The sequence below is a fragment of the Macrobrachium rosenbergii genome, chromosome 1, assembly GCF_040412425.1.
Source record: "Macrobrachium rosenbergii isolate ZJJX-2024 chromosome 1, ASM4041242v1, whole genome shotgun sequence".
NCBI lineage: Eukaryota > Metazoa > Arthropoda > Malacostraca > Decapoda > Palaemonidae > Macrobrachium > Macrobrachium rosenbergii.
Window position 1 is genome coordinate 41566548 of NC_089741.1, and position 21764 is coordinate 41588311.

The 21764-nt window shown below is 36.1% G+C and overlaps 1 protein-coding gene across 3 annotated transcripts in view; it reads right to left on the bottom strand.

Moving 5' to 3' along the window:
* Nucleotides 1-6673: 6673 nt before the first annotated feature.
* The window catches only part of bou (boudin), a 50943-nt gene continuing 35852 nt past the window's right edge, over nt 6674-21764 (bottom strand). For all 3 annotated transcript variants that reach the window (XM_067081437.1, XM_067081351.1, XM_067081264.1), the window contains exon 3: nt 6674-9557. In XM_067081437.1, coding sequence (XP_066937538.1) covers nt 9334-9557 — 224 coding nt within the window. In that variant the 3' untranslated portion in view covers nt 6674-9333. The remainder of the gene's footprint in view (nt 9558-21764) is intronic.

Below are 21764 nucleotides of genomic sequence, written 5' to 3' on the forward strand. Positions count from 1 at the left end.
AATTAGTCCAAGTATATGATATGATTTATTATATAAATATATATATATATATATATATATATATATATATATATATATATATATATATATATATATATAATGAAATTCCTCAACTGTCAGAGTTTCTTTCCGTAATATCTTTTATTATTAACTTTAAAATTTTCAAGGCCTTATAAATTTGAGTATTTTGTCTTCAAATTCGTCTTCCATGCTTCGTTTAGTTTGCCTGCGTTCGTATTTAAAACAAGTTCTGAAATATTCCAGGTTACTCTGTTACGCTGCATATGACCTAATTTTTATTATAATGTTCTAAGAACGTACACGCACGTATTTCTGAGAGAACACGAGAAGCAAGACCACTGTACAAAAAATAAAGGTGAGATGAAAGTGGTAATGATCATAATTATGTGATGCATGAAAGTCATCCAAGTTATTGAAGCGTATATACAATTTCTAAGCCAACGCTCGAATGTTATCTGCTACAAAGATTCATTTCAGATCGGTCCTCGTTGTTTCGGCCGCAAGTCACTTTAGGCCGTAACATCCAAAACAATGTAAGACGTTATGTTTATGGTATTTACCATTATCATTCCATGTTTTACGTACATCCCCAAGGGGCTGGTACTAAACACGGCGCCCATTTTGCACGTAAACGTGCTTACGGCCGAAACGACCCGAATGCTTTCATATGTACCTCTCGGGTTCAGCGATAGTATCACGAGTTCCTCTTTGTATTTAATATTTCCACCTCTTTAGTAGGAATCACAACAAATGTTCTATCCCACTGATCTAGAAGGACCCGCCTGTCTTTATTGCTTTATGTTCGTATTTATCCTCATAATTATCTTCTCATGGTTACAATCTCAAAATTAAGTCTATTTCGGTGAAAACTGTCACAGAGTTTCAATCTATCAATTGATTTATTTTAGAAAATCGATATTATTTCGGCGATAGCCTTCTAGGTTTTATGCCTCCATTATGTAGACTATTTCCAAAACCCGAGTCAATCCAGCTACCTGGCTAACATGCCTGTGCCATCCTTCCACTAAAAGTTCTCCACCTAAAAGAGTTGTCTATGTAATAGTCTCTTGATTTAATATAATTTCATTTACTATAAACAAAATTAGATTTTGTTTTTTATTGATTATATTTATTTACAACTCCGGTAAACGAAATTTGTTTTCTGTTCTTCTTTAAACCTTCTTTAAATATACTGCCACAGATATTTACCGCATTTTGTTTATGTTTTAAAATTCATTCCTATGAGGCTGGTAGTAAGCACAGCGCCTATGGGAGAGGTCGTGGTGGTAATTTCGTGGTACTAAAGTGAAGATTTCAGTCATTCTTTAGGTACTCCTAAATTCTACTTCCCGTTTGGAAGGACATATGAGACGACTTGACCAGGAATCAACAACATAACGACTGCAGATATTGATTATTACTTTGTTTTTTTAAGCCACAAAGAGCCACCACTTCTCTCTCTCTCTCTCTCTCCTCCAGTTAAGTTGCTTTCGTTAACTAGAGGATAATTATTGTTTGGTTATACAAATGTAATTGCGTTTTTCTTTCTAACAAAATGGAGACACCTCTCTCTCTCTCTCTCTCTCTCTCCCCAGTAGTTTTCGTTTACCAAACAAAGATCACAATTTGTTATATTAAATGGATATCCGTTTTTCTTATTAAAATGGTGCACGAAACATTTGGAAGAATTAACTTTTAGATCACTTTGAAGAGGTCAAGGAGGAAAGTTTGAATCCAAAAAGTAAGCATGGCTGATGAAAAGCAATATCTATAATGACGGCTTTCGAGACTACACGAAGAAAAGATATATTCCATAATGGCTAGTCACGACAGCAAAGAAGAAATGTTAATACATTGACAGGAGAGCGTGACAATGTTGCTTAAGTCTAATTTTCTCCAAGGTCAACATGGATTGTTTAAACCACCAAATGAATAACTGTAACTTAATGGGAAAATACTGAGAGAGAGAGAGAGAGAGAGAGAGAGAGAGAGAGAGAGAGAGAGAGAGAGAGAGAGAGAGAGAGAGAGAGAGAGAGAGAGAGTCTGTTGGACAAGTCTATAAATTATGATATAGGCAGTGTTATTTATTTTATTTCAAGAGATGGTTTGAAATAACATTCCCGATTCGTTAAATGAATGACAAAATATGCAAAAAATAAATTATTCAGTAGCCTACTATAATGCCATTACGGAAAATTCTTATCCATACCAGTGTGCAAAAAGCATTTAGACGTTGTCAGAATCGTTGTTCATAAAGGCTCATAGCATAGTTTCCTAGACCATTGTTTACAAAGGTTCCGTAAAAAAAAACCAAAGCTATTGCTGCTAGTAATCTTGGAAGTATATTAGTATTAATTAAATAATATATTGCGACAAAATCACGGTAAAACGTAAAATAAAACTGCAATAGCAAAATGTGGCTGATACATCAAGAGCAACAGTTGTTATGAAGAGACGACTCGTGCTTGTAATTATGCTTCTTTGAGTGGGTTTACAATAAATGAAACCATCACGCAGTCTAACAAATCAAGTTTGAATGACAGACTTGACAGACGTTTCATAAATGATGAAAACTGATCGTTGGTTTTCCCATGCTAGTAAAGGACTGTGTCTCGAAAGGCCTCGCAACCACTCCGTTGTTTCGCGTTTCCTTCGTGTTCTTTATTTATATATATTCATCACGTTCCATATGCTTCGTAGAGAGGAATCAGTTATACACATACAGTGTATATATATATATATATAGTATATATATACATATATATATATATACTATATATATATATATATTCTTATTTATTTTCTATATTTATTATATTATGTATACATCTGTAAAACCCCATGTAGGACTATTTTCCCATTTTTGGTGTATTTTCATTTTTGTAGATATATGAACCTTGAAATTCAAAAGTGCCACATGCATTACCCACAAGGCTATAGGAACCATGATATTGAAAAACGACACATGGGGGTACTACCAACAGAGTGCCAGTGATGAAAGGCTACCAGCTATATAAATGTTAGAAATGAACCTTGAAACCCAAAAATGACACATGGCACACTGTTAACGAAAGAGTCCACAGAAAGGATTTTGGAGCCTAGCATGAAGCTAGGTGTCATTTTCAAAAAGAGTGGTTTACTGTAGTCAGTCATGTGATAATGGAAAGTAGCAAATTGTCGATAAAAGTTATCGACTACTTTCAGCAGTTCAGATCTGGTAACTTGATGATGGGATTTTACTCGTCTTCTTAATATGAGAATCATACCAAAATGTATTTCAAACTCATTGTAACATATTTACTACCTCCGTTGGTTTTAACATATACTTAGCACTTCGTCAATACCTGTACAAAGATTACCTGGGATAATTATATTCTTGTAATTACCCGTAAAGTGATTACCAGTAGTAATCAAATCATATTATTACACTAACAACCTCAAAGTTGTTTGTTACTGTGAAAGCCGTCGTAGATTATCAGTTAAGCTGATCAATTTCAATACCACATCTCGGATTAGTTTCGGCGAACGCCATCAAAGTTTGTCAAGTACGACATAACTCCATGTACTCAATCCCATGCAGACTGTTGAGCGAGATAGCCTGTACCGTGCCACCACTAAAAGTTCTCCACCTAAGAGTAAAAGAGTTTTCTATGTAATAGCCTCTTGATTTAATATAAATCCGATCCATTTACTAAATTAAATAAAATTAAATTGTTTTTTTTATTGATCTGTAATATTGTTTTACAACTCCAGTCAATGAAATTTGTTTTCTGTTCTTTATAATCCATACTGGAGTTACGCTTTGCTATTAGGCCAACATAATATGCTTCATACGCAAATCATACAAAAATCTAATTTAAATTTACTGCCACTGATATTTACAGCATTTTATTTATGTTGTAATATTCATTCCTATGAGGCTGGTAATAAACACAGCTCCTATATATGGAAGAGGTTATGGTATTCAAGTGAAGATTTACTTACTCCGTTTTCTATAAGACGATTTCAGCCATCGTTTAGGTACTTGAGTCTACGTCCCGTTTGGAGAGACATACTGTATAAAACGAATTTGACCAGGAATCAGCAACATAACGAATGCAGATAATGATTATTACTTTGTTTTTCAAGCCACAAAGAGCCGCCATTTTTTTCTCTCTCTCTTCCAGTAGTTTTCGCTTTTTAATACAAATGGAAATGCTTTTTTCTCATTAAAAATTAAATCGCGTGAAGACTTCCGCATGAACTGAATAAGAGTCTATAGAGCATTTTTTCAATTTCACTCACGATTTCTCATTATTTTTAGATTCACGTCAGTGCATATCGGCCTCATGTGCAAACTCTTAGAGCTACCCCCGGTAAGGGATTCTTGGAAGGTTGGGGGTGGGAGGGTAGGTAGCCTGTTTTGCAGTCTCTATGTCATATTGTGTACCTTCAGCGACATACTTCGACAACGTTTTTCGTAACGTTCCTTTGACCCAACTAAATTACATTGCTTTCCTCCATTTACTTAGCCGTTCTTTTTAAACAATGTTTGTTACTTAGGTAAGAAAGCCTTCTTCGCACCAGTTCTATGGGTCCTAAAATGAAACTCAGTGGTCTACTACACTACACTTAATGTCCTTCGAATTTCCAGCTAATTGTGTGGGATAAGGTTACGAGGGCCCTGTTTTTCCCTCGTTGATTGCTGCTACCCAGTCTCACAATAGTCATGAACAGCCGAAAACGGATTTGATTTGCCTCCGTCCAAGTTTGATGTTCGAATCTCCATCCCCTCGCTGTGTATATTGTAACTTCACATAATAAACAAAGGGAATACTTAAATAACAAAAGGAAATTGATAATATATGGAACAGATCAACCATCTACAACATACGAGAAGGCAATTTCTGCTGGCCCAGTTTACAAGAAATGACTGAATACCTGTTTACTTGTAAACACAAGCAAACAATTGCATAGTATCTACAAAACACCACTTGTTCCACCCGATCATTGCGCCAAATGGCACTGTTGTTCTGAAAAGCTGCACACAGCGTAATTATTGCAGAAGAAAATCGGTTTTAACCAGTAATAACTAGCCTAGTAACCTGGATACCACAATGAAAGAAAAGTTTAGGCGTGGGTGGAACTTTTTTTATGGCTGCTAATTAATTTGACAGGATCGTTAGCATCAGAAAACCACATGGTTATAACAAGACGGTACAGACCCAAGTTCGTTTACCTTCTGACGAAGCTTTCATTATGGCGTCCATGGGAAACTTCAAACAGTAAATTAGGCTGCAGAAATTACGATTCCGCAATACGGGTAACACCTGGTGTAGAAGGCTACGCTTGTGTTACTTCTCGACTGGGAAAACACCGGTAGTTGTTCGGTCTTACCGGCTTACGTAAACACAAGATGCTTTTCTCAACATATCTAATCTAGCTATTAACCAGGATGTTATCAGTAACTCTAAAGATATTTAAACATTCACAAGCGTGAATAGGGTGTGGCTTGATGACTTTCTTAGCAGCTGGATGGCAGCACTCGTGATGGTGGTGATGACAAATCGAATATCGAACAACGTTGAGAACGGCTGACTTTACTTTGCGTACTTACGGTACAGTACTACCGCTGCAGTAGCCTGACTTGCCTGTTTAGACATCCTTAAGGTCCTTCTCAGTCGTGGGGATATGCGTGTGTCGGCGAGGAAAAGTCATCTTGAAATTTGGGGAAACATTTTCCTCCCTCATGTCACTGACGCACGGATGTCAACACTCCGCATAAACTGGTAAGTGGTAACGGATCCAGCTGACTTATTAGGCTAACACAAGGACCGTAAAACGTGAAGCTTGTCAATCCTTATTAGCCTAAAATGAAAATAAATAACGATAATCATAAATCATCATTGGGTTTTCAGGAATCGAAATGATTTGCATCCTCGCGCTAGTATTATAACCACGTTACGTTAAGACTGATCCACTTATTTATCTATTGTCTCGAATATCACAGTTACAGTTTAAAAGATGACTGATAGCTATGATTCATACGGATAGTACTACATACAGTAGTTCTGTGTTTTGCCCACAAACTTGGACATAAGTGAACTGTTTATGTATATGTAAATACGTGCTTGCTTTTCAAAATTTTGTTTATCGTCAATGTGTCTATACTTTTATTGTTCTGGCATTGTCTGTTAATATGACATCCATGGTAATTTTTTGGCTGCCCTATTACTGAAGTTTTTATAAAACCCCAAACCTATACTTTATGACTGTACAAAATAGGACCTGCATTATATAGTTGGTGAGCTCATTCATATATCTCAAGAGATATGCGTCTAACTCCCATACAGCATCATCAGAAAAATTGGACTTATCACTTACCTGCTCTTCAAGATTGGAAATAGCAGATAACTACTGTGTAAACTACATAGTGTATTTAACTTCCTTCTACAAATACTGTCTTCAACTGAAAGCAACTTCTGTGGATCTTCAAATCACACAGCCTTAGAAGAAAATTAAAAATGTTCACTTCAGTAGACGACAGCTGAGAACAAAGTTCTTCTGACATAGTTCTTCTGACATATCACGTTGCTAGCAAAAATTTAGTACTGGACTGCATCACTGCACTAAACATAAAGAGTCACATTAGGTATACAAAAGAAAAACCATATAAAAAAACATTTATTTTCAAAGTATACAGTTTTGTAAGAATTCATACACTGATCTGGAGAAGTAGAAAAAAAAAGATAAAGGTGGTCTCAAAACCTTGAAATGAAAAAGGAAAAGTTATCTGAACAGAAAACGAGCGCCATGTAAGATTCCAGCATCTGAAAGAAACGGCGCTAGTTCGTATGTACACAGAATATTGCCTCGTTCGAAAAGATTTTACTCAGCACGGGCAAGACATAGCCGAAGCAGCGTATGGAGGCTTCGGACCACCTTTAGAACAAACAAAGCCTTAATTTAAACAAGAGGAAAATGATATTGTCTTTGAACACAACTGCAGCATCTCTAGGCCACGACGAAGAGGAGTCTACAGATGCCACATATATCTAGACTTATACATAATTTGATTGAAGGAATGATTTGTCTCATAGCAACAAGATAGTTTGTAACCTTAAAAGTATTGAACAAACTTTTCCATTCCAGAAATTGTATCAACATAGGCCTTCAAGTTCGAATATTTTACTTATTTATTAAGTAAATTGAAATGTTCACCACGAGGTCACTATACACGACTATCTGAACTATACCAGTGACAAACTGAAATAACTCAGCGCTTAAATTCTCTTATCTCTCCCAGATCAAATGATATCCATTTCTTCTAAAGAGACAAAATCGTGTGTGGGCTGTAGCCTGTTGACAACATAATCATAAACTATAGTAACAAAGAATGTTTGTTAAGTATCTTATTGCATCCTAACCTAACAATGACTACTCACGTCACTAAGGTATCCTAGAACAAAAATTAAAAACAAAAAGGTCTGGCTATCCTAAAAGAACATCGATCATCCTATCAAATCTATTTGGAGGAAAACGACGAGGACTGACACATAATGTTCATACAATCATGATACAGCTGTGTTTATCGAAATCAGCTTCTCGTACAACAGGATAACTCTTGCCGTTGCGAGTTTTATAATGACAGAAGTGGTTCTCGTTCAGTTATCTATAAAAATCAGTGTCTCCACGTTTTAAAAGGGATACTGAAAGCAGCAGGCCCACAGACACTAAACGTATCCTGGGGTAGGCCTACAAAGGGCTGCTTAGAACTGGAGGGACCATAAATGCTCATCAGAAAGTTCGCAACTGAAGTTATTGCAGAAAACGAAGGTGTTTCTAGAAGTGATCTGGTCACGTGCATTGCAAAAAATGGACCCTGGAGTGGCCTGTCAAAATACTGTTAACCATTTATTTTAATTACATAAGATAATCAACCAGTTGCTCTTTGAATAATTCAAAGCGTTTTAACACTGCACGAACATGACTGTTCAACGTGGATGAGCACACATTACGAATGATAATAAAAACAACCGGCGCCTTTCAAATCTAAAATGACCATTCTTCCCATACATAATGACATCTTATTCACAGTAAGACAATGACATCACATTTACAGCACAGTAATACCAAGGCAGAGTAACTGCAAAGACCATTTCAACTGACGATTGTAACTGAATCAGTCGTTTGGCACACTTCTCATTCGGTCTTAATCCGAAAGCACAAAAACAGATAGTATACTGTATATAAAAGATATATTAAGTATCTGAAAAGACTGAAGAGACTCGAGACATTAACATCAGGGAAAGGACGAAGAAACAGGAAATTTAATCCTGCACTGAGGTCAAGTTCCTGAAGTAATCTTGCAATGAAATGAGATAGCCTAAAAATGATTGAGTTAAAATACATAACTGTTTTAATGCGATCCAGCAAGCTCAATGAGCTATGTCTCAGACCTATATTCACCAAAAAATGACAAATTATTTTTACACTTAGGCCTACATGCACTGTATCCTCATCGGGTATATTTATAAGATGAACTTTACTTTTCATTCAAGATTGTCCCTGCGAGATTCTTCTGAGAAAACTCAAAATGACCTTAATCAAAACTACTTTAAATAAAAAAAAGTGGGGATGAGATGTCACAAAGTCTAAAGGTATCATCACACAAGCACGGTTCCCGCCAAAATCTGGACTAAGTAGTCCTAGTACTAACGTTTATTCGAAGCTGTCGTGCATGGTAGTATTCGTGAAGGCGCTGACACAAATACGGACATTCACGATTTCAATACTGTCATCAATACTGGCTACTCGTGGACCAAAGTTTAATGATAGTTTTGAACGTTTTCGAAGTTTTAAATGGTACCTGGACTCGAACTTGTGAGATATAGGCCTACTCTTAGGCCGGGTATTCACGGTCAGGTTTACCTGTCAGTTCACCCACGACCGTTCGACGGATGAGCGTCCACACGAAAAGTTTTAACGTCAGTTTCGATGAACTGACAGGTAAACCTGATCGTGAATACCCGGCCTAAAGGAAGCTGCCACACCGAACAAACTTAACTAAACCAGGGACGAGCTGAAACAATCGACGTCACAGTTAAGAGATAGTTAAGAGGAGCACAAAAGAAGTATGCAAGATCGCCAGTGTATACATAATCATAAAACTCTTTTGAACAAGCATTTTGGTATTAGCTGACGTTGGTTTCGAAATTCCCCCCATAAAATACATTCAGGTAGTTTTTCCGCAATTCTCGAAACCAGGGAAAATAAGATAGTCCTTCCTGTAATCACTCGTACTTTTATCCACACCGAAGTCCACCCAGCCTCCTAAGACACGAGGCACCACGCCCTGTGCACCACGACGGAGAAGACCACGGGGAAGATGAGAAGAACCTCAGAAAAGATCACTCCCCTGTGACCTTTGTTGCAAGAGTTCATTCCGCAGGTGAACACGCAGGCTCTGTACTCTCTCTCGTCCCCAGGGCGCCTCACCCACTCGCAGTAGTTGCCCCAGTCACGGGCTGAGCAGAAGCGCTTGGTGCCCAGTTCGCCTGGAAAACAAGAGGAAATTAATGACAATGAATAAAGTTATTGCTAATTTCAAAGAGCTTCCATGCAGTTCTGTAGACTACGACATATCAGTTGTTTAGCTGTCTCAGTCAAAACAATGACTATATACTATATACATGCATTAATATATATATATATATATATATATATATATATATATATATATATATATATATATATATATATATATATATATATATATATAACTGAATCATGAAAATATGGAACGTGATGAATACATACAAATAAAGACAAAATCGACGAATGAAAGAGAAACAATGGAAGCTGGGTGAGGTCCTTCGACTGCCGTCCTTTACTTAGCAGACTATGAATAAAGACAAAATCCAAGCAGGAAAGGTAGAAACAACGGAGTGCTGCAAGGCCTTCCTACTGTCGTCCTTTACTTACCTAAGTAAAGGACGACAGTCGAAAGGCCTCGCAGCACCCACTCCACCTCTTTCCTTTGTGGATTTTGTTATATATATATAATATATATATATATATATATATATATATATATATATATATATATATATATATATATATATATATACACATCACAGCAAATTAACCATCAAAAGTGGTGTCTTGCTCAGAAGTCCCACGGCTGTAGCAGAAAACTTAATTACGGGAAAGGCAATTAAAACTGAAGAGCTCAGAATGAATTTCAGTCCCTCTCAGTTAACAGCGAACATGAAGTAGAAGAAGGAAAAAGAGTCCAGCCTCTTTCTTCACAGCCGGGAGTATTATTAAGCAATGCCAACGGTCAAATTAAGCGAAGCGACTTATTGTCCTACGTTTTAATCGATTTGGTCTAACACATATTTAATGTGTATTATTTATATATATATATATATATATATATATATATATATATATATATATATATATATATATATATATACAAAAATAGGATACAATGGATAACAAAACTCATTATATCCCGGGTGATAGCTTTCCACGTTTTCAACCAGCGGGATATAATTTTTTAAATTACAAGTCTCTGTTCTCCCTTTGTTTAACTTGTACGAACTTTTTTTTTGTTATTCTCATACATCTACACAATCATCTTTATTGAAGTTTTAAAGTCAACTTTTATCTTTATGTGGTTAGGCGTGGAATGAGTTCTCTCTCTCTCCCCAATGCCTTGTGTCTCGTGAGCTCTGCCTGTATTCTCGTTAGGTCTAGGTCTCCATCTATGCCCTTCTTCCTTGATTTCCTGCCACTGCGTTCACTCTAGATCTTTCGTTACTGTATACAGTAACAATCGCTAGTTCAGTGGGTGCTTCTGTTACCCTCTGCTTCCATAATGCCTATCTAATTATTTGTTTTAGTTAAGTGGTTGATTTCTGTTCAGTTGTTCTTTGTAGATGTTGATTCCACTGCCTTGACTCACTCACTCTTTCTATGTTCTTTCCTAGAACATCACCTCGGACATTCTTCTTATGCCTTTTGTATACTTTCTTTCAGAGGTTTCAACCTACCTCAGTGATGCTATATTTTTTGACAATCTTTCCTGATACTGTATTATGAATTATTTATTTTCATTTCTTAAGCTTTTTATCCTTTTGACTCTTTCTTAACATGAGCCCAGAGCAGTTAATGTACAGCACATACCATCTGCTATAATAGCGTAGGCCTATACTTTGACGTGATCTGTACTTCTCATCTCCACTTTTGTATGTTATCATCAATGTTATCAACCTCTCCCTGGCCTTCTACCATCGTCATCCTTAGGAACGGCGTACCACCTGTAAGCCTCTTTTACTACAGGGCGAACCTCTCAAAATACAACGAAGGCGGAGGAGGATTCCGAATCTGTCTAGAAACCAGGCCTACGGTTGCCTCATTGTTTATGAGGGCTGGTTTATTCCCTTCCCAGTGAAGGTGGTGGTTCGGTCTAATGACGAAACTGGATAAGCCAAGGCAACTAACGATCTCCATAGACTTTGCATAGGCGATCTGGCCAAAGGCCTCAGTGTGGTGGTTACTGGTTTATAAAAAGGACAACAAATATTCGGTCCTGCTGAGAAGACCAAATTGTGTGCACATCATGATTAGTTAGTCTCGGTGGGACCATAAAATAGTACTATTCATACGATTACTCCTACAAACCTACACCAGAACACTATACAAATCAAGTTATTACGAAAAAAACAAAATCATATACAGACCTAAAACTTGTACAATTAAGGCCATTACGAATTTTACTAACCCTCCTCCCCCAAGACCGTCTCATAACTCATTAAACAAACAGCCATTACGGTAATCACCTTCGCCTCATTACTCCTTTAACGACAATCTTGCACGACATTTCTCACAAAAAAAGAGAGAGAAATTTCAAGAACTGTAATTACAACTAGGACCAAAATGATCTGGGTGAATGCAAGATGTAATTACCTGGTTGCATGGAGTAAGCAATATGGTAATTATTTGATTATATGTTTACAAAGATTAAAATTATCTAGGATATGCAGATGTGTATCAATTGTAGATTATATATATATATATATATATATATATATATATATATATATATATATATATATATATATATATATATATATATATATATATATATATATATATATATATATATATGTTTTATTACTGGATATACAATTATCTGAGCACACACAATGAAGTGAGTCATAAATAAATATCTAAAATCACGTAACTGTACGAAACACGAACGTAACAACATTCAAACAAATAAACAAATAAATTAAATAAATTAAACAAGATTTAGACAGTTCAACCAGACTTCTCGTTTTTTTTCTAAGATGAAAACAGAAGTAGGAGCGAGTTTTATACAGGAAGCCTCAAGTTGACCCCGTAGGAGGGTAGTGACGTTACTCAAGGTTCTTTGCAGCGTGCCTTCGGCCCCTAGCTGCGACCCCTTTCGTTCCTTTTACTGTACCTCCTTTCATATTCCCTTTCTTCAATCTTACTTTCCACCCTCTCCTAACACTTATTTCAAAATGCAACTGCTTTGAGGTTTTCCTCCCGTTACACCTTTCAGACCTTTTACTGTCAATTTCCTTTTCAGCGCTGAATGACCTCATATGTCCCAGCGCTTGGCATTTGGCCTCAGTTCTATTTTCATTTCAATACCTAAATTTAGAGAAAGGAGAAGACCACTCACACTTATCGACAGCCTCGTACTATATTTATGAGGCGCAGTGAACTTCCTCATTAATTCTCAAGGGTGGATCTCGGTGGCTTGATGTTTCCAATTGTAAATATAGTTAATATTTAATGTTATTCTGGACATTAGTTATACATATGTATATAGAGTACCTTATACATTTATATATATTATATATAAATATATATGTACTATGTATATACATATATATAAACATATATATGTACGCTGCTTATCCAGCGTTCGACTCTCCGACCAGCCAATGAAGAATTGTATTTCTGGTGATAGAAATTCATTTATCTGTTATAATGTGTATGATTCAATAAGCTGTAGGTCCTGCTGCTAGGTAACTAGTTGGTTCTTAGCCACGTAAATAAACTATATAGTCTTCCTAGAGAGAGCTGTTAATCAGCTCAGTGGTTCCCATAACAAAGATATACTTTAACTGAGAGAGAGAGAGAGAGAGAGAGAGAGAGAGAGAGAGAGAGAGAGAAAAATCCTAAAACATTAGAAACATAAAAAATTGCAAATAGAAAGAAAACCTGAAAAATATAAAAAAATCATAACCGACCTTCACAATTTCCCTCCAAAACATCTCACTGTTATATGCCTGCTCTCTCGTGTATATGAGCGCGGCGCATGCGCGTGCTCGTGCGTGTGTATGAGTGTTGTTGTGTTTATGTGTGTGTATATGTTTTTACATCATTATCATCATCACCATCAATTACCATCTTGCCTCATTCACTACCTGGAACGGACAGCATATGTAATGTGATATATCTCCATCTCCTTGCGCAACCGACACCCCATCCCCCCAACTGCTGTCACCTTGTCACCTTCCTCATTTAATGAGAGAGAGAGAGAGAGAGAGAGAGAGAGAGAGAGAGAGAGAGAGAGAGAGAGAGAGAGATTCGTAAATTCATCACTTAGAATTATACTACTGTTTGTCACCAAAGGCTTTGAAATATGTGAGAAATCCACAATAATGATGATGAGCTTTGGAAGGGAATAACTGAGCTAATAAGAAGAATAAAGAATAAATATAAGAATAGGGGCGTATATGGATGGCCTATGAATGCGAAGAAGGAGAACACCACACGCAAGGATAAAGAGAATATGAAGACTATAAAGAACATAGCAACTCTACAAAGAACGGGAAGATCACTTCAATGCATAGACCGATATAGGAGAATCAACCGTACATTTTCTTTTGTTCTTGCAACGCCAGATTACTGAAACAGATCAATCAATCCTCATCTAACTTAGGACTGTCCACATACACTACAGTAGAACATGCCACTGAACACAGGTCGGAAACTTATCTGTTACATATCACAAACAGGTTGGAAACACGTGGAGAACGAACCTTATAGGCCAATGCTTGGCCCCAACAACCAACAAGTCGTTAACATCGATCCAACTTGTTTGTGATTTCTGTCCGATATGTCGCAGACATGTGTTTACGACATGTTCTATCTGTAGTGCAGAGGCACACTTTTGGGCTCGGAGGAAATCAGAAAAATGTAAAGATAGGCCTAACACCGCATTAAGACGAACCGGTTTCTAGAATCGTTAATTAGTTACATCAGAACTGAAAACTGAGGCACTGTGGAATCGAATGGAATATAGAATTTAGGCCAAAGGCCAAGCGCTGGGACCTTATGAGGCCATTCAGCGCTGGAAGGGAAACTTGAGTAAAAGGGTTTAAAGGTGTAACGGTAGGGAACCACTTGCAGTTGCGCAAAGAAACAACTGTTAGCAGAGGGTGGAAGGAGAATATGAACGGAGGTACAGTAAAAGGAATTACAGGGGTTACAACTAGGGGTCGAAGGGACGCTGCCAAGAACCTTCAGTAATATTTACATTGCACCAAAGCGATAAACGCAAAAAAAAAAAAAAAAAACTTGTGAGTACAAAAACACACGCACACAAATTCGACTGTCGACTTTTTATTCTATTGCATAGCTGAATAATTCTAAAAAAAAAAAACAACTTTCTGTCACATAAAAAATTGACTATTAACTTTTAGTTTTCAAAAGAAAACTATAGCGCGGTTTGTCTGTCCGTCCGCATTTTATTCTGTCCGCCCAGATCTTAAAAACTACTGAGGCTAGAGGGCTGCAAATTGGTATGCTGATCATCCACCTCCTAATCATCAAACATAACAAATTGCAACCCTCTAGCCACAGCAGTTTTTATTTTATCAAGGTCAAAGTTAGCCATGATCGTGCTTCCGCGAACGATGTAGGATAGGCCACCAGCGGACCGTGGTTATAGTTTCATGGGTCGCAGCTCATACAGCATTATACTGAGACCACTGAAAGATAGATCTATTTTCGGTGGCCTTGATTATACGCTGTAGCGGCTGTACAGAAAACTTGATTGCGCCGAAGACACTTCGGCGCATTTTTTGTTTTATATTCTATGGCGCAGCTGAATAATTCTGAAAGAAAAGGAAAAACATATTTTCCCGAAATTCGTGGAAAGGGTAATTCAATGTCCTGAGTTGACAAAGGACTCTTCAATAACATGTTTTCTTTGAGAGAGAGAGAGAGAGAGAGAGAGAGAGAGAGAGAGAGAGAGAGAGAGAGAGAGAGAGAGAGAGAAAAAATTTTAACACGTGTTTATCCAAAGTTATGACTGAATGTCCTTATATATATATATATATATATATATATATATATATATATATATATATATATATATATATATATATATATATATATATATATATATATATAGAGAGAGAGAGAGAGAGAGAGAGAGAGAGAGAGAGAGAGAGAGAGAGAGACTGCAACTGCTCAATTTTTTCTGCCAAGACAAACACCGTCCATTAGACCTATCCTTGATCGATTCCTTGGCTTAAAACTTCCATAAAGGATTCGCTGAGTGAGCTATATGTGTGAAGACTCACCCACGCACACTGCAGAGAGAGAGAGAGAGAGAGAGAGAGAGAGAGACTTATGTTTCGACAACGCAAAGCGAGTTACTAAATTTTCAATTCTTTGGTTGAATTTATCAATAACTTCCATTTCTTGAAAGTAACGCGAATATTAAATTCTTCCAAATCGAACGTTCAAATCCTATTTTCAACCCTTATCCTAATTTATGTTTCGTTACTTTTTTGTACAATTATATATACACACGTTATCCACAAAAACATTTTAAGGCTATTTTTACTTATCAAACACATAAAATTAGATCAAAATATATCTAAAACTGTTTGTGGTCAAATTTGTATTGACTGACAGACTATACTGCAACCTTGAAATCATACTAGAAATTCTTTTTATGACTTTTTTCAGGGAGATTTTTTTGTTTCACCGTTACTACTCGACTCTGAAGTATTCAAATGGATCTTAAAATGACCAGCTGCCTTTTAGATAGAAGAACAAGCGTGCAAATGTTCTATAGATGCTTATTAGTTTTATAGAATATTTAGCGTTATTCAGCGAAAAGAACATTCTATTCAACCCACATCAAGAACATTAATGTTTTTTTTTTCTTTTAATTTTCCCCGTCACTTCTCAAACGACATGTCGTAAATGAATCGCACTGCGATCCCCTGAACACCTAGAGAGAGAGAGAGAGAGAGAGAGAGAGAGAGAGAGAGAGAGAGAGGCATTTTTCAGAAATCGGAAGGTGGGTGACACCTCTTTTTCCCGGAGAAAATCATCCAGATATCGAGACGTCGCTCCTTCCAAAATGAAAAGGGAAGAGAGAGAGAGAGAGAGAGAGAGAGAGAGAGAGAGAGAGAGAGAGAGAGAGAGAGATTAACACCTTTTTCCAAGGATGACTGTGCGCCGGTGTCCTGCATACACCCCTCTGGAAAGAGAGAGAGAGAGAGAGAGAGAGAGAGAGAGAGAGAGAGAGATCTTCTTCCTAGGTTTCCAATCAGCGCTGTTCCCAATACGAGGTGTCCATCTTTCACAAAACGGGCAAAAATAACATCCCCTTTTCCCTTAATCAATGTCTTGGGGCATATACGGCACTCGAATACGGGACACATAAATACGGCACATATAAATACGGGCACTTGAATACGGAACATATAAATACGGCACATATAAATACGGGCACTTGAATACGGAACATATAAATACGGCACATATAAATACGGGACACATAAATACGGGACACTTAAATACGGAACATATAAATACGGGACATATAAATACTGCACATAAATAAGGGACATAAAAAAATAACGGGGACAAATACGGTACATAAATACGGGATATATAAATACGGAACACGTACGGTTTTGTCATCATTTTGGGATATGCCGATGATAAGCTACATGATTATGACACTTTCGACAAGGCTAATTACACACAAAATGAGGTTAAACTAAACACCAAGTTTAGACAACTTCGTAGCGATATGAGAAAGATTAAAAAAAACCTAAATAAATAATCTATTCCCCTCTTACATGTTACGAATAAAACTCTTTAAAATCAAAATGCACAAATCTAAACAAATATCCTTTTTTGTTCTTACATAACTGAAACATTTAAACATTTTATAACTTTTTTCGTTATAAAAAGTTCCCTAGATTAGAATATGGAAAACGCACATTCCAGCGACCGCCTGGAAATTTTGAATCAATATGATGACTCAAAATTATAACATTTTAAAGTAAAAATACAAAAATCTAATTAAATATTCCTTTCTCTTCTTACATAAGTGAAACGTAAAAGGTTCCAAAGACCAGAATATGGAAAACACACCTTCCAGCAACTGCCTGGAAATCTAGCATCGTTAGGCGTTCGTCGTTATCACGACCAGGCCTGGAAGTACTTCTTTGGAAAGGCAAAAACCATTAGTTCTAATCATAGGGAGTTTGTGCTCATCTTATCAAGACTGATTTCTCAGAAATAGTAAACGGAAGACATGACACCTTTAAGAGTTCATTTCTGTCGAAATTGCAAATGCTCTCATCAACGGGAGTTCATTTCTGGGAATGGTAATGAAGACATCTGGAAAGTGAATGCTCTGAGTTCATTTCTGTTGGGAATTTAGACAAATGGAGACACTGAGGTCATTTGTCGAAAATGCAAATGATCTCACCAAAGGGAGTTCATTTTTGAGACAGTAATGAAAACAGCTGGAAAGTGAACGCCACTAAGGGTTCATGAGGACACACTGAAAAGTGAACGCCTCTGAGAGTTTATTTCTGTCAGGAATTTCGAAAACCAGAGATACAGAGGTCATTCTGAGAACACTACAGAACTCCTGGGAAGTGAACGCCACGAAGCGTTCATTTTTATACAGAATTTAGGGGGACTTCCCAAGAACTCAGAACTCAATAAGAACACCTGGAAAGCTGAATGCCACTAAGAGTTCATTTTTTTTTATTGAGAATTAACGAAAATTGACACACTGAGGTCAGTGTTGCTGAGAACTCCCCAAGAACTCTCAACTCCATGAGAACGCCTGGAAAGCGAACGCCACTAAGAGCTAATTCTTACAGGAGTTCATTTCTATTGTGATTTTAGGAAATCGACACTCTTTAAGGTCAAATTTCTTACAGAGAACTCCCCCAAAAACTCAGAACGCCATCAGGTACCCGGAAAACAGACATGGCCAGGCGTTCATTTAATTCGAAAACGCCTGTCGAGAACTCTTTTCTCTCTCTCTCTCTCTCTCTAAAGCAAACTAGACCGATCTCCCCTTCTTGGCGTTCAATCGGCCAAAACTTAATAAGTTTCCGTGAAGCCCATTTGACTACACGCTAGATCAAAGGGCTCTCTCTCCCTCTCTCTCTCGCTCTCAGAGGCGGGATACAAACAAGCATCGTGTTAATCTAAAAAAAATAAATAAATAAACAAAATAAAAATAAGTGACCCTCCAGAACTTTAAAGGAAACTGACATGGAGCCGGTAGGACGAATGGAAGATAGTGAAGTATAGTATTTTTATAGTAATGTATGATACTCTCTCTCTCTCTCTCTCTCTCTCTCTCTCACAAACACACATACATACACGCGTGTATATATTACATACATACACACACACACACACACATATATATATAATATATGTGTGTGTGCAGATATGTATATATATGTGTATGGTATATATATATATATATATATATATATATATATATATATATATATATATATATACATTGCCCTGAGGATGTGTTAATACACACACACACACATATATGTGTGTGTGTTCTAAAAGTAATATTAAATTTTCTTAAAAAAAAAAAAAAATATCCAAAAAATCAACTCATAAGATGACAGAACTTATACAGCTGACTGAAATACGTCCGTAAACGCATCTACACACACCAACATTAATATACCACAACCATATCATACAATCAATTTTCTTCCACTATTCGCAAAATAATTTCTTATATTTTTGGGGGGGGGAAAAATAAGTTCCCAGGTCACTGACATCTCATAATTACCGAAGCCTCAGGTACGGCATGAAAGGACTTCCTTTGCCCCTTCATCGTAAGATATTTCTTTATTTTTTTTCTTTCTTTCTTGTCAACAGCCAAGCTTTCTCTCTCCTCTCTCTCTCTCTCTCTCTCTCTCTCTCTCTCTATATCTATCTATATATATATATATATATATATATATATATATATATATATATATATATATATATATGTATATATATAAATTATATATATAAATTTATATATATATATATATATATAAATTTATATATATACATATATATGTATGTATGTATGTATGTATGTATATATATATATATATATATATATAATATACAAATATATATATATATATATATATATATATATATATATATATATATATATATATATATATATATATATATATATATATATATATATATATATATATATATATAATCATCCAATATTACCATTCACTCTAAAATAACTAACTCTCTCTCTCTCTCTCTCTCTCTCTATATATATATATATATATATATATATATATATATATATATATATAAAACATATAAGCATTACCACAGGTATAAAACAAGAGACTGTGGAATTTTGACCGGTTTCGACTTTATTTCCAAGCCACTGACGAAAATAAACCGGTCAGGACCTACACCCATCTCATTTTTCACCTGTGTAATGTGATAAAATGAATCACGTACAAAAGTGATAATAATCACACACACACACACACACACATACACACACACTACATAATATATATATATATATATATATATATATATATATATATATATATATATATATATTATATATATATATATCTGTCTGTCTGTCTGTCTGTCTGTCTGTCTGTCTGTCTGTCTCTCTCTCTCTACAATGCCATTTGTAAGAATTAGGGGATATAACAGGGCAAAAATCCCTAACTCCATTGGCAGGTGTCAGCGCGCGAAACGGACGAGGAGAAGGGGAAAATATGAAAGCTTAAAAACCCGTGACTATCGGAATAATCCGATATTTACGGAAATTGGTCCAGAATAAAAAAAAAATGAATAAAGTTAAAAATGGAGAAGGAGAGAATGGGGGAACTGACTAGATATGCAGTTTTCTAGTGGTGATATCAGTAATTTCACTTTATTAATATAATAATTATAAATAATCAATTATTAACTGTGAAGCTAAGTTGCTCGCATTTACATTTTCTCATTCGTTATCAGATTCTGATCTTGAATAATGTCGACATTCTTAAGGCAGGGGTCGAAACTTGGAAATACAATATGACCATGATAGGGGAATTAAAGTTCTTAAGTGTCACGTAAGGAATATAAAATATGACTGGACGTCATTCCCGCCAAAGTCACTAATTTGTAATGAATAATTAAAATATATATTTTCTAAATCTCGATATTGAATCTTCAATACAACGGAGAGAGAGAGAGAGAGAGAGAGAGAGAGAGAGAGAGAATCATCCCAACATCTCACTCACCTTCACACTGATCATGTCTGCACCACTGTACATTATGACGACTGGTTAACAAAAAGTTACCGAAATAGTTCGTATTTCCTGATCTATCGACCAAGTTTACCAAAGAATAAGAGTCTATATTACCCTTTCATCAGTTTACAACGTAAGGTTTCAAACACGTGTCACTTTGAGCATCACACGTATAACGAAAAGATATTAATAATGAAAAAAATTAAATATATAAAACCAAAACAGGAAAACTTCTTAACGTCTGAAGTTCTCCCTAACTATCTAATAAGTTACTGGCTCTATTCAATCCCACTGCCAATAAATAAATACAAATAAAAGTCTAATTATTTTATTAATAAAAAATTGTATATAATGACATGTCTGACTGTCTATTAGAAATAAAAATAACAATGTCTAACACAACAAGAAAAAACATCGATCTATTCGTCCTCTCACTATGAAAAAAGGTGAACTGGCAACTCAACCCCAGTTACCACACAGTCATAATAATGTGAATTATTAAAGGGTCAGGTGAGCGTTGACTCAGACTTGAATTATCATTTTTTGTCAATTCCTCAACACAACTTAATGCCTTGGGATTTCAAGGGTATATTTCTGAATAAGGCAAGTACATTATAATTTTATAAAGCTATTTCTCAATCATATTTCCGTATTGTTTTGTTCTAATTCGGGGTACAGAAAACCTTGAGCCTAGAGCCCTAGACCGTTAGTTCGTTTCGTTTGAATGACGTCATATTTCGCTCTGTCCACGACAAAATCATGAGGTACCTAAGTGATACAACTCATCAAGAGATCGTAACAACTAATCATACTACATCTAATCACTTACACGACAAAGATAATTCGGCTAATCGACTTTACGCGTTTCCGTTTAGGAAGCGCAAAAGTCGAGTTAATCATCTACCCGCATATGGCAACTATAGTATCCGTCATTGTATTTGGCAACTTTTTATTGTACGGTCAGTGAATAAATGCATTATTTAGAGGCTGTGCTTTGATCCACACAGAGGGATCACGGTGCTGACGTCATGACCCAGAAACTCTTACGTGTATTGTTGGCAGTCGAGTCAAATTTAGAGCAGCTGATGGTCACAATTTAATGTTTTTAGAAAGGAAAAGTAAATACAT